Genomic DNA, 18,600 nt, shown 5'->3' on the forward strand with positions numbered 1-18,600 from the left:
CTACCTGTTTACCTTCCACATATCACATTCTTTGTCTACAGATTCATATTGTCTAAATATTATTTAAAACACAGAGTTTAACGGTCCATTAAGCAACACCGTGATCTAGATTTAGTTCCTCATAATAAAACTTATATGAATGCATGTGAAGTAAGTCATACGTCAGTTCTATCCTTCAAGGTCCCTCTCCCTCTCGTACTTTCAAGGTTTTTAGATTGTTTGCAAATGTAGAAAAAAAAATATTGTAAATGAGATATTAAAGAACTGGTTGGATGCGATTATTTACAGCTAAAAGCATTTAAGTCACACTCTAAAATAAGCTAAACTCATGGAAATTCCATAAAAAATGGCAATTTCTTGCCGGTTATTTGATTGCAAAACTCTAAAAAGTTATTAAATATTGAATGCGATGCGATAATACTATTTAGCATCACTTACAACATCATCAACCTCCGTAATTTTTTTTTTGTGCTTCTTTCATTTTTTTCGGCGAGACGTAAAAAGAAGTCTGGAAAAAAGTGAGAGAGAAATGCAGCACCGAATTTATTATTTTAGAAATTTCTTTTGTTTCTCTTTCGGCTGAAGTGGATTTAAGTGAGGAATGAAATCACATGAAAATTAGAAATTACGTTTGCGCGAGTAAGCTTGAAGTCATTATGATGATGATTTTGTTTTTAAAAATATATATTGTGTATTACATGATATTTTTCAAGCTGATGATTATCGTGATTTTAATAATGAATTGAAGGTTTTACTTTACATATGATTTATGTTTGACTTAAACATCTTAAACATCATGTAATTTGAATGATTTTTGGAGCGAACATTCTGGAAATGATGAGTTTGGTGCGGCTGAATATTGTCCATTGGTCGTTATTTTTGAAATTTGAAAATAAAATTGCCGTTATTTTTCAAATATTTTTTGACCGTTATTTTTTCAATTTTTTTTTACTGTTATTTTTCAAATTTCCAACTTCAAATATTCAAAATATTGAATTTTATGCACCTAAATCCTATCTTTTCAGCCACAAAAATGCGCCCTAAACTCTTCTAAATTTCTAACTTGATTATTTCTCTTCCATTTCTTCTCCAAAATTGAGATTTCAATTTTCATATGCACACATCACATAACAACATGAACTTGAACTGAATAAGCACATTTATATGGATTGGACATTCACGCCTCGGCACTTTCATGAAATATTTAATGGAACATCATCATCAACTTATTTGTGGATCATTTAAATCACAAGAATGTGTCAATAGACACGTCGGCTTCGGTAGATCTTATTCGATGAGCATATCCAAATACGGATATTGCAATAAAAAGATTAAAGCTTGCATTTACAATCGTAAATGACATTTTGCGACCTTTTGTGTATCTCATTTTGATGAATGCTCATTAAAAAAGCTAATCTATGTACTTACCGAGACCATGGCATGCACTTAAGGCCATGATAATCGAAAGTGAGAGAAAATAAAATTTGAATGATTTATTGACAATCTCAGGCTCATCACAATACCAAAGATGAATTGGCTTAGGTCAGTATTACACAATCTCTTCAGCCGCCGTGTGCCTTGTTTGAAGTTTCTATGAAGAAAGTTTTGTGTAAATTTTCAGTGAATTTTGATTAGCTGCAAAAAAATTATTCGTAAAAGCTGGAAGCCAGAAAAGATGTATTTTCTCGAAATTTATATAGACTTCGTGATGAACTGCCGAGTTCCTCGTGCCTTAGAAAAGCGTGCTTGAATAACGCCAAATTATTTATGATTATAATGCTGCCAAAAAGTTTTCAATTATTACTTTTTTGTGTTTGTGGGCAGTTTTGAATATTTTTAGCATGTAGCTTTTGGAATTTGATGAATTTTGGATGTCACGTGTGACTAGCAGTCAAGCATGTTCGGTGAAGACTCATGAGTTCAAGTTGGCAATCTGCCAAATTATTGAACAGCGACCAATAGCTTATTGGATACGGTACTCGAATGATAGTCATATACGAGATTACCGAGTACGATTCCCACTCGAAACAAACTATACTTCGACATTCTACTTTATCAAGCTAATTATTCAATCTAAAGATCTTTAAACCTTCAAAATCCTCAAGTTCTACAAAAAATTTGATGGAAATTTAGAGAAATTCGATTAAATTTTGACCGAAAATTCGGATCAAACTTGTCGTCATCCAAAATTCAGCCTTTACTATGATACCCACATTATTTTTAAAGAGTTGAAGGATGGACAAAACATTTAGTCAGAATGAAGCTAATCCTTCTTGAAATAGAATTTACTTACTTACTTACTGGAACCATGCTCCGATGTGGAGCTTAGGTTTCTACAAAAGAACTTCCATCTGACTCTGTTGCTGGCTTTGAAACAGAACGTTATCGATTTAAAAATAATAAGAGTAGATGTCTGGCTCGATGGCCTCTCTAAGTTGGTGTCTGAATCTGGTTTCCATTTGCCAAGTACCAATACCAAATGCTACACTGTCTAAGTATAAATCATGCAACCTAGATTTAACTGAGGAACTTTCCTCAGATATGATAAAAGACAGCAACATCTTGACAGATGTCCAATTAACCAAAAATAATTACAGACACTCCAAAAAGCAATAAATCCTCAACAAACCAAAAGTACCATTAATTATCGAGAGAAATTTTTTGGGAAATTTCCAATGATCATTAAACCAAAAAGTGCGACGATCTGCATGCAATGTAATAAAAATTATAATATTTTATGATTATTATAAATTGCATGATAACTCCTCTGATCAGAGATAAATGCACCATAAATCACATGAGTAGTAACAATAAAGAAAATCATAAATGATATTTTCATTTGCCGTAAATGAACAAAAAATTTCCCCAAAAACTCGCCGAAGCGTATGAATGAAGAAGTACTCAGCAGCAACTGATGAGATTAGTGAGCTTTAAATTCTCAAGTCTATAACTAACTCATAAATACAATTAATTATGCTTTACTGATAATTTCCATTTTCACGCTTTTATGACGATGGAATCGACTAGAAACTGGAAGGGAAAACTCGCACTTTTTATGGCAATAAAATTGAAAGTTTCCAGAACATTTTTACAGCCATCGCGTGTCTAAAGCCAAACTTCTTTATCGACACTCGACACAATTCCGCATATTAACACACATTAATTAATAAATTGTGCTTCTCGATTAACCAGCACTAAATTGGAACAATTTTTTCGCGATATTTTGTTCAAATATTGCACAACAAATTCATGTGATTGTCTCTGTCCGACTTAATAGTCAACAGTAGCCAACAGCAAAATAGAAATGTAGGTTACGTTTCGTCTACCATAAAGTTATCGTATTTATTTTTTGAATGGAAATGGCAAAAGGTGTTAATTTTTTATTATTTATTATTATAGATTGCATGATCAAACAAATACAGCAAAAAGTTCAGTTTTGTTGGTCATAACAGTAATGAATGAGTAATTGAAATTATATATCTATGCAGCTATAATAAGTCGTTGGACTAAAACTAAGCTAAGTTAAGAAGGGGATTATTAGGAAGTGATTTGTTTTGGCTGGTCATTATTTCTAATTGAAATTATTGGCTTTAAACTCGATTGATGAGATTGATTGGATTGATTGTTTTGAGATCCAGTGGATGGAATTATTTAAAATTTAGGAATCTATTGAGTATTATGGCTTAATGTTTCTGATTTTTGGCAATAATTTGATAGGTTTGGTTACTTGCTGGTGTTTTAGGTCGAGTAATCAGCCTTAATTCTGAATTTAGACAGATTTAGCATTTGTTTTAAGAAAACTTCCAGAAATTCAGATTTAAACTTTGTTACTCCAATATTAAGGCGTTCCTGCTAGAAACCAAATTAAAAACTACAAACGAGTTGGTTTTTTAGACTTTTCGAGTCCGAACTCTCAAAATCCTGCCAATTTTGCTTTGTTATTTAGAGAACCTAACCTGTATTCAGACTTTAACATATTATTGATGTTTCGAAACAAAACCCGAGTCGACATCAAGCTATGATTCAGTGATAAACACAAATTCATCCCAAATAACCAAAAGTTTACCAAAACTTGCTATTTACAAGCTGCAGCTTACGGCAGTTAACCTTCCACAAATCTAAAAGTATAAGAATCAAGTAGAATTAATTTATTCAGATTCCAAGAATCAAACAGCTATTTCCCTTACCTAATTTGCAACACATTCATGGCCAAATAGCATGCTCAACATCAACAAGCTAATTGAATTTCTTAGAATGTTCAAGTTTCAAGTAAAATAAACAACCAGAAGAATCTCAAGGATTGATTTTGTTGATGACTGAAGCTTGGAAAAAACCAACAAAGTTCTCAATAATTTCAAGATCTTCAAGACTATTTGTTGATGATTATTCAATTACATTCTAGAGAATTGCCATTGAGAAATATCCAATAATAAGTCGACTATAAAAATGACACAAAATCCATTTCCATTAAAATTTCATAAAATTCACTAAGCAGATCAGAGAAAGAAACAAATTGGAGATGTCTAGGGATTATAAAAAAAAAGTTAATGTGCTTTTTGTTGGACATAAAAAATTGTAGAAATGTTAAGTATTTTATGTAATATAACAAATGTCTTGGAAATGGCTTAATCTTGACATAAACTGACTTTTATTCGACTACCTGGAAGTTAAATGTAGACTGTTGTTATGACTGTCTGTATTTCATTCCATATAAGGTGTTTTTGAAGAAATGGAACTAGATATGAACATTTATTTCCTTGGATAGATTAAAGAACAAGAGTTGAAGTCAACTTGAACTTTATTTAAAGCTGTATCGACCTTTCTGTACAGTTCTAGAAGAATCAATCTGTTGTAAAGTAAATGAATCAATTTCCTAGACAAAACTTCAAGTCTCCATAATAAGCACATCAAAGCATTCAAAGATTTATACCAAAAACATCAATTTAAGTAGCTAAGTCTTCCTAATTGATGAAAACCCCGCTGACTATGAATCAAATTTGTTGATTTTTTAATTAAAAAGCTTATCACTTATTGACCTTTTCAAATCACAAAAGCCTCAAGTCACGACAATATCCACCAATAATAATTAGAATTACAAATTTGAATGCTTCGATAACAGTTTATGCAAACATACACGAATATCAATGAAAATTCAAATCCTTTCGTTGAGGCGGGGAGCATCCGTAAATGATGTCAAGGTTTGATAGTTAGCGGAGGGTGGCGAGGTGGGATTTGGGTCTGAAAGCTCTATGTCCCGTTGCAGGCAAAGAGACCTATTTTAGGTACCGTAGTCGCTAGTAGTGCCAGTAAGACGTCTTAAAGGACATTCCTTACGAACATACCCCAAATCTGTCGATGGTTCATAAAATACTGTTATACACAACTTTTTTTTTGTTTCGGAAAATTTATTTGTCAGCATTGAGCATTTTAATAGGAGCTGCTGTATATATTTTTGTAGATATGAATCAAATTAAAGTCTTCATTAATTTTTAATATATATAAATTTTCTATATTGGTCATGCACGATAAAATAAAAAGTTTATGTTTATGGGAAATATTCTGGAAATGAGATGGGAAACATTTGGAGGTTTTGAGCTGCGTGACAGGGAGTTGAGTTTGTCATACTGACAACTACATGAATCAATGGAATTAAGCCATAAGCCCATGTACTAACAGGGATTGGCTAGTGTACCGCTCCCTCATCGTATTAACGCTAAGACACGAAGTGGAATTGACACGGCTGATTCGCCGCATTATGCTGCTCATGAACCATCGATACTGACTATATGTTAGCCAACAAAGTCAACTCGACTGCATGCAAGTTGACTTCAAGCTAATCTATTATTTCCAGTTTTGCTATATTGCCTTATGTCGCCTTAAGCTAGCTTTTACACTGACTCCCATGTGCCGATCCCTATTTTTGCTACAAGCTGACTTAAGCCTAAATATTCAGCTACTTTTTTGCCAGAAAAACTTTAATTCCTTTATTGATTCCAATACCATCTGATTATTACTTTTAACGACTTTTGTATGTGCTACTGAAATTATCTACAGCTTCTATAAATGAATATTGAGTCTTTTTATAGCTAAATGCTTCATAAAATCCATTAATCCAATCACATTCTCATCCATAAAAGCATTTACAATCACATCATCCAAAAATATTGATTACAAAACTTCTAACAGCCCCAAAAAAGATTCATCTATCCAATCGATTATCTGTCCAGTTTTTCGAGTGTTTTTATGAAAATTATCCGATTACTATCAGACATTCGTAGTTAAATGGCAAGCTCATTAACTTATCAACACACAAAAAAAGTGTTCATCATAATTCCACATCAAAACAAACTTTTTTGTGTCTTCTTCCTACTTTTCGTCGTCTTTTGCATCATCTTCAATAGGCAAAATAGAGAAAATCTTGATATTATATCATCATTGAGTCAGTAAGTCAATGTAACATGATCCACACACACACACTCACACAACATCACACATACATAATGCCATGACATGGATATAAATTTGCATTATGTTTATGGTCGATAGAAATCTGATTTAATTAAACACATATCAAGGTAAAAATGATTTGAATTGAACATCTATTTGCTGATTAAGTATCAAGTCAGAGATCATGCAAGATGCATCATAAAGTGCGATGAGGGTCAAGGTCAAGCTTAACATTCAATTTGCCTGTGAACTTTTTTTTTATTGACTCACTAAGCATGTGAAGGTATTTTTTTCCATCCAGTCTTAATTTTAATAATGTGCCGAACAATTTAAATAAGCATTAATGCGCCGCTTTAGAGATCTTACTTTTATGATACAGCTTGGATACAGCATGAAATGTGAATTGGGTCTGTTGCATTGAAAAATTATGAAATGTTTAATAACATTCTTAATTTATCCACTTTACAACTTCTCTCTATATGTGTGTATATACAGTCACAAGTAGTCTCGACTCTTATGCAATCAAAGCACAGCCACACAAAAAAATGTTAATTATTTTCATATGCACAGTGCTAAAAAGACTTTATACATTGTATATTAATGTCAATGACTGCATTATCATGTCAAGAGTGAAGGAGATGGAAGTGAAATGTCGAACAAGCATCATCACATCTTCTTGACTTGATGCTTCTTGGAAATGAAAAAAAAGAAGAGAAGAGAAACAAAAGTCATAAAAAATATCAATTTGGCATTTTAGCGTTCAATAATATGGAATTTACGACTCATCAGATTATTACTGACTTTAAGATCGAAGGAAATGAGCAGTTGGGGACTTTTCAGTCTGAAAGAAATTCAATATAAATAATTATGAATAAGACTTTTAAGGATTGTTAAATGATTTTATAGAATTTCACCATCAATGACTGGTTTTTTCCTGTTGTTTGCAAATTAGTTTTGGGAATCTTTTTATAGCTTTGACATTGAATTGATCTGTTGATTGTGTCCGGTCAACAAGTTTTGTTTTTCAAGAATTACAATTTGACATTGTCAAATGGACACTGTTGGACACAAATAGACTCTGTGGATTATCTAACAGAATGTTATTCACACTTTTTTGCATCACGACGTACTTTGGTGGCAAGCGTCGACCGAAACCACATACAACATTCGATGCATGGGCTCATTAGGTGAGATGGGATACACAGTTTGGGCAACATTGATCTAAAAGTAAATGTATATTTCCGAACTACCAACCATAAATGGGATTCGAACTCACATTCTATGATTTTTAGTCGCATGCTCCTAATACTCAGCTATCAGGTGTTATTTGGCTGTATGACATAGTGTCATATATGAATTATGCCATATATGTGCATGTTCTGTATTCACTTGACTATCGGACTCTCATTCATGTCTATGGATCCCATTTCATAAGGATCTCATTCCATCAGACACCAAAATTAAGATTGGAGCAGTTTAAATCCCAAAAAATCTTCCAAATCAATTTCAATAGAAGTGATGGGCAACCTGTGTGTCGCGGCACACTAGTGTGTCATCAATATCGGTAGCGACTTCTCACCAAGGTGTGTCATGGCAGATTAGGCTACTTTCCCACTGTTCTATAGACATCCCCTCTTAACCTGAGTGCTTCAACCCCAAATCCACAATTCAATTAATTCTCCACGTCTGCATGATAACATCCTGCATTCGTTAACTGTTCAGTAAAAAAAAAAACAAATTTGCACAACTTCTCAAAGGAACAAATTATTCCTTTACAACATTCAATAAGAAAACTTGCTTCAAAAGAATTTTTTTTTGCTTTTACAATTTCCATTTAAATGTTCAACATCAGAACGTAAATAAATGCATTTTATTGGCTTGCTTATTAATTTTCTCCAAACAAGTTCTTTTTAGATTTTTATTTCTGTATAAATTCGCGATCAAAACATCCAAAATGTCAATAAACTTTTGCTTACATTTTTTTTTAAGCGATGGAAATTTCTCATTCAGTCATTCTTCTTGTTGGCTAGAATTTTTTTTGGGGTTGTTCACTTTTGATGTCTTTTAATTGAGTTGCAAGGTTTCTCGGTGCATTAGACCAAATCAAAAAGTTTAGTTTTCTTTTGTTTGGAATTGTATGTTGTCTTTGATACTTTATTTAGGGTTTTTTGTGAATATTCTTTTGTTTTCTGTGAGCTTTAAGCTTGCTTTAACATTGATATCTAGAGAGAGATAGGATACATCATCTTCTATGACTAGGGGATACCTTACAGGCCTTTTTCACGAGTAATCCCTTTCCATGCTGAAAGCGAACAGGCAAGGAGACCTTTTTTGGATACCGGAGTGGTATTCCTGTGCCATAAAAGCATGATCATTGTCTATTAAGACATACGAGTTCGATGCTATTGAGACTAGAGGTCAGGATACGTCCTTACCACTGGCCTATTAGAAAAGCATCCTTATTTTATTAACAATTGAATAATTCATCAAAATTTTCAGTCCTTATTAATTCCATTCCCCTTCCTCATTAATTTTTCAATTATTAATTTTCAAAGTGCGCAAAAGACTCTTGAGGGAGGAGAATCTTCAATTCCTTTACACAAGACAAAGTTCGCTAAAGAATTAATTGATTTTTAAAGTAAATTAGAAGTTTAATGGACTTTTTTTTTTTTTAAGTTTAAAGCAAAGAACACTTCGGATTCCTTCACATCAGCATCAGCATCATCATCATCATCGTGTGTGTCGTAATTTATTTATTTACTTTACTTCCTCACAGCATCTTTAATGATATTTATGTTATGAATATTATTGTGAAGAACATTTTTGTTTTTATTGACGCTATAAATTACTAAATATGAGAACTTCATCATCATTATTGCTATTACATGATGATGTTCTTTACACTCTCTCTCTCGTGTGCTGGATGGAGAAGAAGCATAACAAAAAAGTTTATAATAAATTGAAAATAATTTTTACAATGAGGTGAAGTTTACAAAGTTCTGGTTTTTTTTTGAGTTCTCGTAAATGACAATACATTAATTTACTGAATATGGGAATAAAGCTTCATTGAAACTTTATCCATGTGCTTCATTTTTCAAGATATTCTTTCATTCCATTTACTTTTTCTAAAGCTTAATGCTCAGTTCATGTCGGTAAAAATCAATGAGAATTTAAATTAAGTTTTTCGATCAAGTTGTGCATGATAAAATCCCATTTTTTGTCTGTACATACTGGCTGCAGTCAAAAAAAATCTACAAAACCATAATTGTGGATTGAATTGTTCATTGATTTTTCATCAATATTTAGGACAACAAAAGGAATATTATGGAACAATAGAAGATGATGATAGAAAAGAATTGAGGAAAATAAAGGAAAAAAGGAATTTCAAGTGCTTCTGACTGTATATTTAATTAGTGAATTTTGATTGAGTTTTTAGGGATTTTATGCTTGTAGACCTTAGCATGTCTTGTTTTCTTGATCGGTATCGTAGTGTTTTCATCTTTTAAATAGTGTCTTAACAGTGATCGGAACTTGTGGAGCTTTGATAGAAGGATTACTCTATTAAGTAGGATTCGGATAAGCAGGCCCGCATTTCCTGCATTTTAGATGAGAAGTCCTGCAGTTTACGACTGTACGTTAAAGTTCGTCCAAGGATCCAGACCTTCAGTTTTTGACAAACCCTTCAATAAAGTAAAGCATGCCCCAGTAAATCAGGCTTTGAGTAGTTGACCTTATGTCCAGATGTTTTTGGAATTTCCAACGAATTGACAAGATCATTACTAGACAAATGTTCCACAAATCACAACTTAACCTACTCGAAAAAGCAAAACATTCCCGACTAAATCAATTGTCCTAAGCCAACTCGACTTCTTCAAATGCACAAAAGTTTACAACCCCTAATAATCGACAACAAACTCTTTGTATCCATCAAAAAAGACAACAAAATTAAATTCACGTTTTCAAATTTTTCCCACGGAACTAGATTTCAACAAAACAAATTCAATTAAATTTCAATAGTGTACTTCTATCACTTCAGAAGCATTTTAAACGCGAATTGGAGGACATATTCTGAGAAATTATATTGTCTTTTCGACAATATTTTGCGTACAATCAGTTGTCAAATCAAAAATTCATGAATTTATTTATCATCTAGCTATAAACATGAACAATGTCGTTGAATTTTAACGACTGAAATCACAGCTTGTTGCAAATGAGCGATTGTCACTTCCAAAAGGCCAAAAATGCAACTATTTTTAGTCATCTAGGAAGTCAATGAACCAGAGGTGGACAACCTATGTGACACGGGGTACCAAAATTTTTGAGAATGCCATGAATCGCATGCCATGTGCAGTTTCGGTCGAAACTAACAATCAAGGTGGACCGCGAAAAATAAAAGGTTGTCCAACACTGGACTGAATTAAACAATGGACTGACTTTCTGATTTCCAAAAATTAAATAGTATTTTTGATTCATGTGGTGTCAATGTGAAGCTTCATGTACAGCTACTTAATGAATAGAAGCGTAAACTTTTTGCATTGTTGCAGCATCAAATAATACGTTTTTTTTATGTAGAACCATCCTTTGTTCTGGGGTAACAATCATTAGTCAATATAGCATTTCATCATTTATCATCTATGACTTTATTAGTTTCTAGTTTCAAGCTTGTTAACTTTTTTCATAGCTTCATATTTTTATTGTAAAATATCCTTTTTGGTATGAAAATTTAAAAGCCAGACTGGAATAAAATGTACAGATTGAAATTGATTACATTTGAAAGTTTTCATGCTGTACAGAGTTTTATGGATATACTGTAAATAAATTTACAATTTACTTTTCACATGAAATGTAAAGTATACAAAGGAACTGACCAATTCATTCTATTTGTATATGAATGTAAATAAAACAATTCCCTTTGACATGCTGCAAATGGTTACTGCAGTAACTAATTTTATGTGAAAAATTGCAGACATAGAAAATGACATTTTCAGTCTTTTGTTGTGCTTTGTAAAACCACAGTGGTCAGCTACATTCATGCCGAACTTTCTGGATATATTTTTATGAATTTTTTTAAATTTTTTTTGCCTGTTTTTACTTTCACAAAAAATATCATTCACGATGGATTATGGACGAAGGTTAAATGTCTTACATTCACAAAAAAAAAAAAATTATGTACACTTGTGGCTTATAATTGAAAGCAAAGCAATTAAATTAATTTTAGGGATCGTTCATTAATGACGTCCAACTTTCTATTGTTTTAGACATTAATCAGCTCCTTGATTGCTTAAAATAGGCTGTAAAGATCAATGGTGATTCGTGGGAATCCTTATATGGATCTTGAAGCTGATTCTATCGGTGGATATCGCTGGGGTATTGTCAATATTAATTGCATTGCTGTTTTAGACCATAAAGTAGTGAAAGGCAACCTTTTTGTTATCAAACACACCTTGATGGTAAGCCACGAAGCCTTGGTGTGTCGTAACGCACAGGTTGTCCACCTCTGGATTAAAGATTTATGATCTGCTGTGTCTGAAAGGCACACAATGCATCAGACCGGTGTCAAACAGACCTAAGTTCATCTTTCACCGAATCCAGCTCTAACTCAACACTATGCCATCCTATCACTGTATTTTATGTCAACTATACTCCATCTACTTTCCCTATACACTGCGTAATATCCAAACAACATCTCAAGGAAGTTTCAGCAATTAAATTTCATTAAACTTTGTCAAATATCTCAATTAATTAGTCACTCTAATCTACTCTAATTAGGGAAAATACAAAATTTTAATGAGATTGACTTGATGCTGAACATTGTCAAGACAATGTGATGAAAGGAAAACTTGTCAAAAAATAAAAAAAAAAGTTGTCGACTTGATTGCGACAAGCAGCTTTAAGATAATAAATCAATTAAGGAGCAGGAAATGAGCTAAAATCAGAAATTTATGTACGCAATATTCACTACAATAAGGCATGTGCTAAAGTTCTCGTGTATTTATGTGTTTAGTAAAGCGATTTATGCATGTGATAAAGTTACTTCTAGGGAATAATTTCGTGCGTATCTTAATGCTACCCATTTATCTTCAAGGTAATTCTTTTACTTTTCTTTGATGTATAATCGCATTAAAATTTATGTCGATAGAAAGATTAAAATGAAAAATTTATAATTGCTGCTAAAGTTTTAACAAAAAACTTCTTCTTTGCTTGGCTTAACGACTATCCACATAAAGGTTCATTAAACTTTCTAAAAACATTTTTCAAATGAATTGTAATGCGTGATTATTCGTAATTTATTGATTTGTAGCTTTTAAAATGATTCGAGATTTACTTCACTTGTGTGCTGCTCATTGTATGAAGCAGAGTATGAAGTCGTATCAACATTGTATGGTAACTAGCTATTCAATGACATCAAAAGATTGTTGAGAAAATTATGAGCACTTGACAACGTAAATTGTATGTGATGTGTGTGGTAAAATGTGATAGTTTGGCATGGATGGAGATGAATTTTTGATCTTTAACTATCAGGGGTGTATCCAAGGTGTTTAATGAGGTTGAGGGGCTTCCTAGCTACGTGCTTTGTAGAGAATTAGGAAACTACATTGGAATCCAGAGCATGTAACTTTCAAAAACATGAATTTTTATGGATTTGTTCGGAAAAATGACATTTTCCCACAATATAGTCCGATTAAGACTCGAACCCACATCCTACGAACTCCAGTCACACGCTCCTACCACTGAGCTACCAGGGATATTTAGAAAATATGGCATAAAGCTAACTTAAACCTTATTTTTCTCTATCCAATGCTCATTCGCAACTGTAATCATTGTATAGGACCACAGCGCATATCCAACATGATTAACATACTCTTATTTCCATAACCAATCTCAGACATTCCGAATTAGCTCCCCAAAAATTCCATAAAAATCCTCCAACCTCATTTCACCTCCAAATCTCCATAAATAATCATTTAATCTCTAATAAATTACATCTATAAAAGGTATCAGCAATAATTCCTTAACAATACATATAATGGTCTTTCACATTTACATTACTTGTGGCACGTTCCATTCGCAAAACGATTTAAATATAAAATTTCAACTTTTATTCTTCCAAGAGTTCATCGCTTCCGCTATTTATTGCTGCTTATTTCAATTCATCATGTTCCTTCATTAAATCACAAAACCATTAGACACAAATAATCTTCTAAAAATTCGTTGTAATCTCGTCTTCATTCCCATATAAATCGTTAATTATCATCTATAATGGGTCTCGTCCAAAAATAATATTAATGCCTTTATTGGTATTTTAAGAAGAAAAGTCAAAGTCAAAGCACAAAAGAATAATGTCAAGTAGAAGCTTAGTCTGTCTACGTTTTAATAATGACCAGTAATTTTTTTATATGCCAAATGTGAGATTGCGTACCCGAGCAGTACAAGGGAGTTGGGAGGGGATCACTGAATTGACGGCAGGACAGAGTTGACTGGATCTTAATTCCAAGACTCCTTTTGGTGTTCGGACTCTTGATGAGAGGTGCGTGACTGCTTTTTTGGTTCATTTTGACAACGACCGTACTGCTCGGGACAAAAACAACCAAGAATAGAAAACTGGACATTGCGTGAAGAATTTTAAAATGCCGTCATTCTTGTTGTGGATTTATCAGCCCGCATAAATCTGTGTATTATTATTTTTAGCCGGCAATAGAACCAGTTTTAAAGTCAAGTCTTTGTGAGTTCTCAGAACAACACAAAATAATTCACAGAATTAATAGAGAAAAAAGGATTTAACGTGCGATACATCATCGCCTGTGACTTCCAATTAAATAATCTTTTATCAGACTGTGAGCATGCCATAATAAAAAATGACTGTAAGTGACATTTACATTGGAAATCCGTTCATCACAGAATATTATGTGACTAGAATGTATTCCCGTTGGGTATGAGGAATGTGTGGGTGTAGACTGAGTATAATAATGTCTGAATATTAGTTAATTTTTGTGGGGATTTTGAGATTTATTAATAATATTCAAGGGGGTTCTATAGTTAAAAATTGTTGGTTTTGCTGAATTTTATGGTCATGACATGCTTTTTTGAGAAGTTTTATCGTAAAATTTGGAATTTTTGCTGATTTTTCATCATTTTTTTTAGAATTTCAAACTATATTACCCCCCTAAAAATTCAATTTTTCTCATGAAATCATTCCAGTTCCCAATAACCTCGCACAACAATACCAAAACCATGAAAATTATACAACATTACAATCACAAATAAAATAAAGGAATCCTACATAAAATGTTATTTTCATCCTTGACAATGCGACATTGTAAATTGAGATAAATAAAGATGTCATTTCGCTTCATGCATTCATTCTCACCTCGACACAAGCAAATATTTATCACCCGAATTCTATTAAAATTGTGTGTACTTTGCGTCGAAAAAATTATTCAATTACCAGAACATCAAGTCACGTATCTGTGAAATATATTAATCATACTGACACTTTCACGGGACATTTTCGTGTGTGCATGTTAAAAAGCTGCAACAAAATTACGCGACGAAAAATATAAAAATGGTTTATTTGCATTTTAGTCAGCCATTCATTGTCAATGAAATTACGAATCAATATTATCGCGGGTGTGGATAGATATTATGAAATTGGCATTTGTCTTGCACAGAAATCGCAATGCCTTTTTTTTTGTTGTACAAATAGTAATCGAAGTGTGTTTACAAAGAATTAAGTAACGGTCGAACGGACCACCGATATGTGTATATACTCATTTCTTTCTCCTTCACACATGATTGGACTTTAAATACACATAACGAAATGGTTATGATTTAAACGAGAATTTGCATATATTCCACTCTTTAGCTTATTTTTGTTGGAGTTAGGTCGTAATGTGGTCACTTTGGTAGTATGCAGTTAGTCAAGGAAATAGTCAGTGATTTTTTGGATTTTTGTTGGAGTTCGTCTTAAACTCCAGGATTGCATTTAATGTATTTTAAATGCGCAGGTGATTTTTCCTGCATGGTTGAAGGTTTTGAATGAGCTGGGTTGAAAAACCCTAACAAATTGAAGAACTCTGTCCAAATGAGGGGGTTTGATTCTAAAATCCTTCCTGAATTGGGCTCTTTCCCTTACGGATGCTCATGATATGAGTTATGGATAGTTTACTCAGAACAATTAGGATAATTTGGACAATTTTTAGAATTGTTCATTTGATCCAGTTAAATGGTCCATTCTGCCGTCGTTTAAGCAACACAAAAGAAATCATGGTGACTTTGAGAGGGGCATGCAACTTCGCTGAACTTATTTATGAAGCGATTTATCAAGTGAATCATGAGGTCCGAGCTAGTCAGGGACAAACGCGAGTCTGGGTTTATTCAGTCAAAATGCAGTCATTCAATCACCACCGATGAGTCAATAATGTCATGATGGTAGTAGCGATTATATAAAAATCATGTGGATGAGCAAGTTTGGTGACAGTTTAACACCAACTTGGAATCTCATTATGGCTTTATTTGAACTCGGATTTCTATTTAAATAAACAGTATAAAAGCAGAGCTTGAAGTTGAATCGGATTTTGTATGGCACAGTTGACCTGAATCCATCTAAAATTCAAGAATTCGGTCAAGAATCGCAGGCCTGCATTTTAGATACGCAAGTCTGCAGTTTTCGGCTGCACCTTATTGTTCGTCAAAGGCTGCAGGTCGGCAGTTTTGTTAATAAAATTCTAGTCAACTTCTATCTCAGATACGTTGCCAAGCCTACTTTTTCAAATTTTTATGAAGAATTTAATTCCACTTACTTTACAATTTTATGCACAAACAAACAGAAATGCACTTTCATACCATATCAATACAGACATTACTTACTACTTTTATTTATTACTCTGCTTATGTTTACTTTGTTTTGAGCTTCCGCATTTTAAATAGGCAATAAATAAACTTCTCTTCATGTATAGACCGTATCATTATAATCCAATATGTATATGTGTGTATATGTGTTCTATGTGCAAGTTTTCGCACTTTCTATGTTGAAATTATTGATATGTCACGCATACCTGTATCAATGTCATAAACCTTTTATTACATAAGTAAGCATGTAGCTCTATTGTTTCTCTTTTTCTTATGATTTTTCTAGATCACCTGGCACACAACAGAAATTTGTGTATATGAGTGTATATACTTTAACGCTACAATAGTCACATACATATTATTTAAATATAAAACATGAAGAAATACAAACGATGGATTTTAATACTTACAGGTAAGTCTATTTTTATGAATAGAAATAAATTTTCAGATCTGGATTATATTTTTAATTGGTCAGTAGAAAAAAAATCTGTTTATTGTAAAAAAAATTCGCTTCCAATTGACGTGAATTTATGTGATGCGTCAGACATCTTATTTGATGATATTAATAGAATCGATGGAAATAGACTTAAATTATTTAAATTAATTTTTCTGATGAATTTTTTGAATTTTGAATGATTTTTGAAGACAAAAAATCCCGCCAACTTAGATCCAAATACACAATTTCTGAATCTTCGAGACTGCATCTTTCCACATAAATTCATTCAAGTGTAGGATTGTCTACATGCTGCATTGTGAGAAAAAAAGTAACGATTAACTTCTTGATTTGTTTACACCTTCAGCTTGTTATTTACAGAAAATAAGAGGAACGAGTCTGAGTCTTGTCAATGACGCAATTTGATATGCTTGTGATATCGAAATATATTCTTGGAACTTCTGCCTTTAAGCACAATCATGAATGGGAAATCGAGAAGATTCTGAAAATATATTTATGGTTGACTTTTTTACGGTCAATGCTTTCGGTGATGGAAAAAATTTTTTCGGGCCGCTTTTCTAAGAAATTTTCCTTTGTGGCTATTTTTGTTGATTCAACATAATTTAAAGGCGATGAGACATTAGGAATTTAATGTAATTGAGAAGAGAACTTTAAAGAGCAATTTCAGTATATAGAAGTGTGTACTTAGTGTCTCTTTAAATTGATTTACTCGGGATGCGCATTTGTATGCTTTGAGCTATAGACAGTCTAACGGTAGGGGCCGGTTTTCAGGTATTCACTTGTTCTACATCTCATCTTGTTTACTCTTGCCCTAAGGTATGTCTTTGGGCATCACTTATTCTACACCTGCTCTAAGACATACATTAGGGTAGTGTTGTTCAAACTGTGCATCCCGGCACACTTCGGTCATGAACGGAATGCCATTTGCGGTTTCGGTCGAGTTTTACTACCAAAGTGTGCTGTGGCGCAGAAAAGTTTGGACAACACTGCTCTATGATATGCACTAAGTATCAGTGTATATCGAGAAACTAGCCTCAAGGTCAGTTAATTTGGAACTGACACCAAATTGACACGACAAGGTCACTATATCACAATTTTCGTGTAGTTTATCCTTATTTTTGTTCACGATAAACAAGCTTATGATCTGTTAGCTGTTAAAGGCATCCAAGTAATGCCAGATTAACGACAATCCAAGATAGCGTATGAATATCTTAAGTTGGCACTCTCTCAGGCTTCTAAGTAACCTTAGTGTAGAAGCATGAAACATAAATCTTAAAAATATGGGTTCAATTCCTTCTCAATTCAAAAATTCATTTAGGAGCAATAGCATGCAGTAAGCAAACCATTCCTTGATTCCTTAAAATTCTCAAATAAACCTTCATATTCATTAACATCCACACCACTTCGTCCTTTTCAAAACTTTTAATTTTTCAAAAATGACAAGTCATTCTAAACATTCTCACTTTTCATGCCTTAAATTATTCATTCAAACTTAATTGGTACTTTCAACTTGTTTCCCGAAAAAATTAAATGTAATTAAAGGTTTAATAAATAAAATTCCATTCCACCTACCCTAGTAACCCAGTAAAATGACATACCTAATCAGCCTCATACCTCATTATGTCATTGATGCGATCTAATATTTTATTATTGATCATGTCTAAGATTTCTTGTGTGGGAAATATCGTGAAAGTTAATTAACTGAAAATCAATATCCAATTGAAAATCACACGGTGCACAAATTATGTTACAATATGTAATTACTAATTAAAGCAAATCGAAATTTATCCAGTCAAACATAGTCAGCATATATACATTACAATTATTATTAAATTCAGTAGTCTCCAAAA

The 18,600-nt window shown here is 32.8% G+C and overlaps 1 protein-coding gene across 2 annotated transcripts in view; it reads left to right on the forward strand.

Annotated features, from left to right (window-relative positions):
* Nucleotides 1-18,600, forward strand: part of LOC139091230 (myb-like protein P) — a 34,134-nt gene that overhangs the window by 5,996 nt on the left and 9,538 nt on the right. For both annotated transcript variants that reach the window (XM_070641187.1, XM_070641188.1), the window contains exon 2: nucleotides 16,583-16,708. In XM_070641187.1, the coding sequence (XP_070497288.1) occupies nucleotides 16,672-16,708 (37 nt within the window). In that variant the 5' untranslated portion in view covers nucleotides 16,583-16,671. The remainder of the gene's footprint in view (nucleotides 1-16,582; nucleotides 16,709-18,600) is intronic.

The sequence above is a fragment of the Chironomus tepperi genome, unplaced genomic scaffold (genome assembly GCF_022539635.2).
Source record: "Chironomus tepperi strain 1889 unplaced genomic scaffold, CSIRO-AGI_Ctep_v1 contig_244, whole genome shotgun sequence".
Taxonomy (NCBI): domain Eukaryota; kingdom Metazoa; phylum Arthropoda; class Insecta; order Diptera; family Chironomidae; genus Chironomus; species Chironomus tepperi.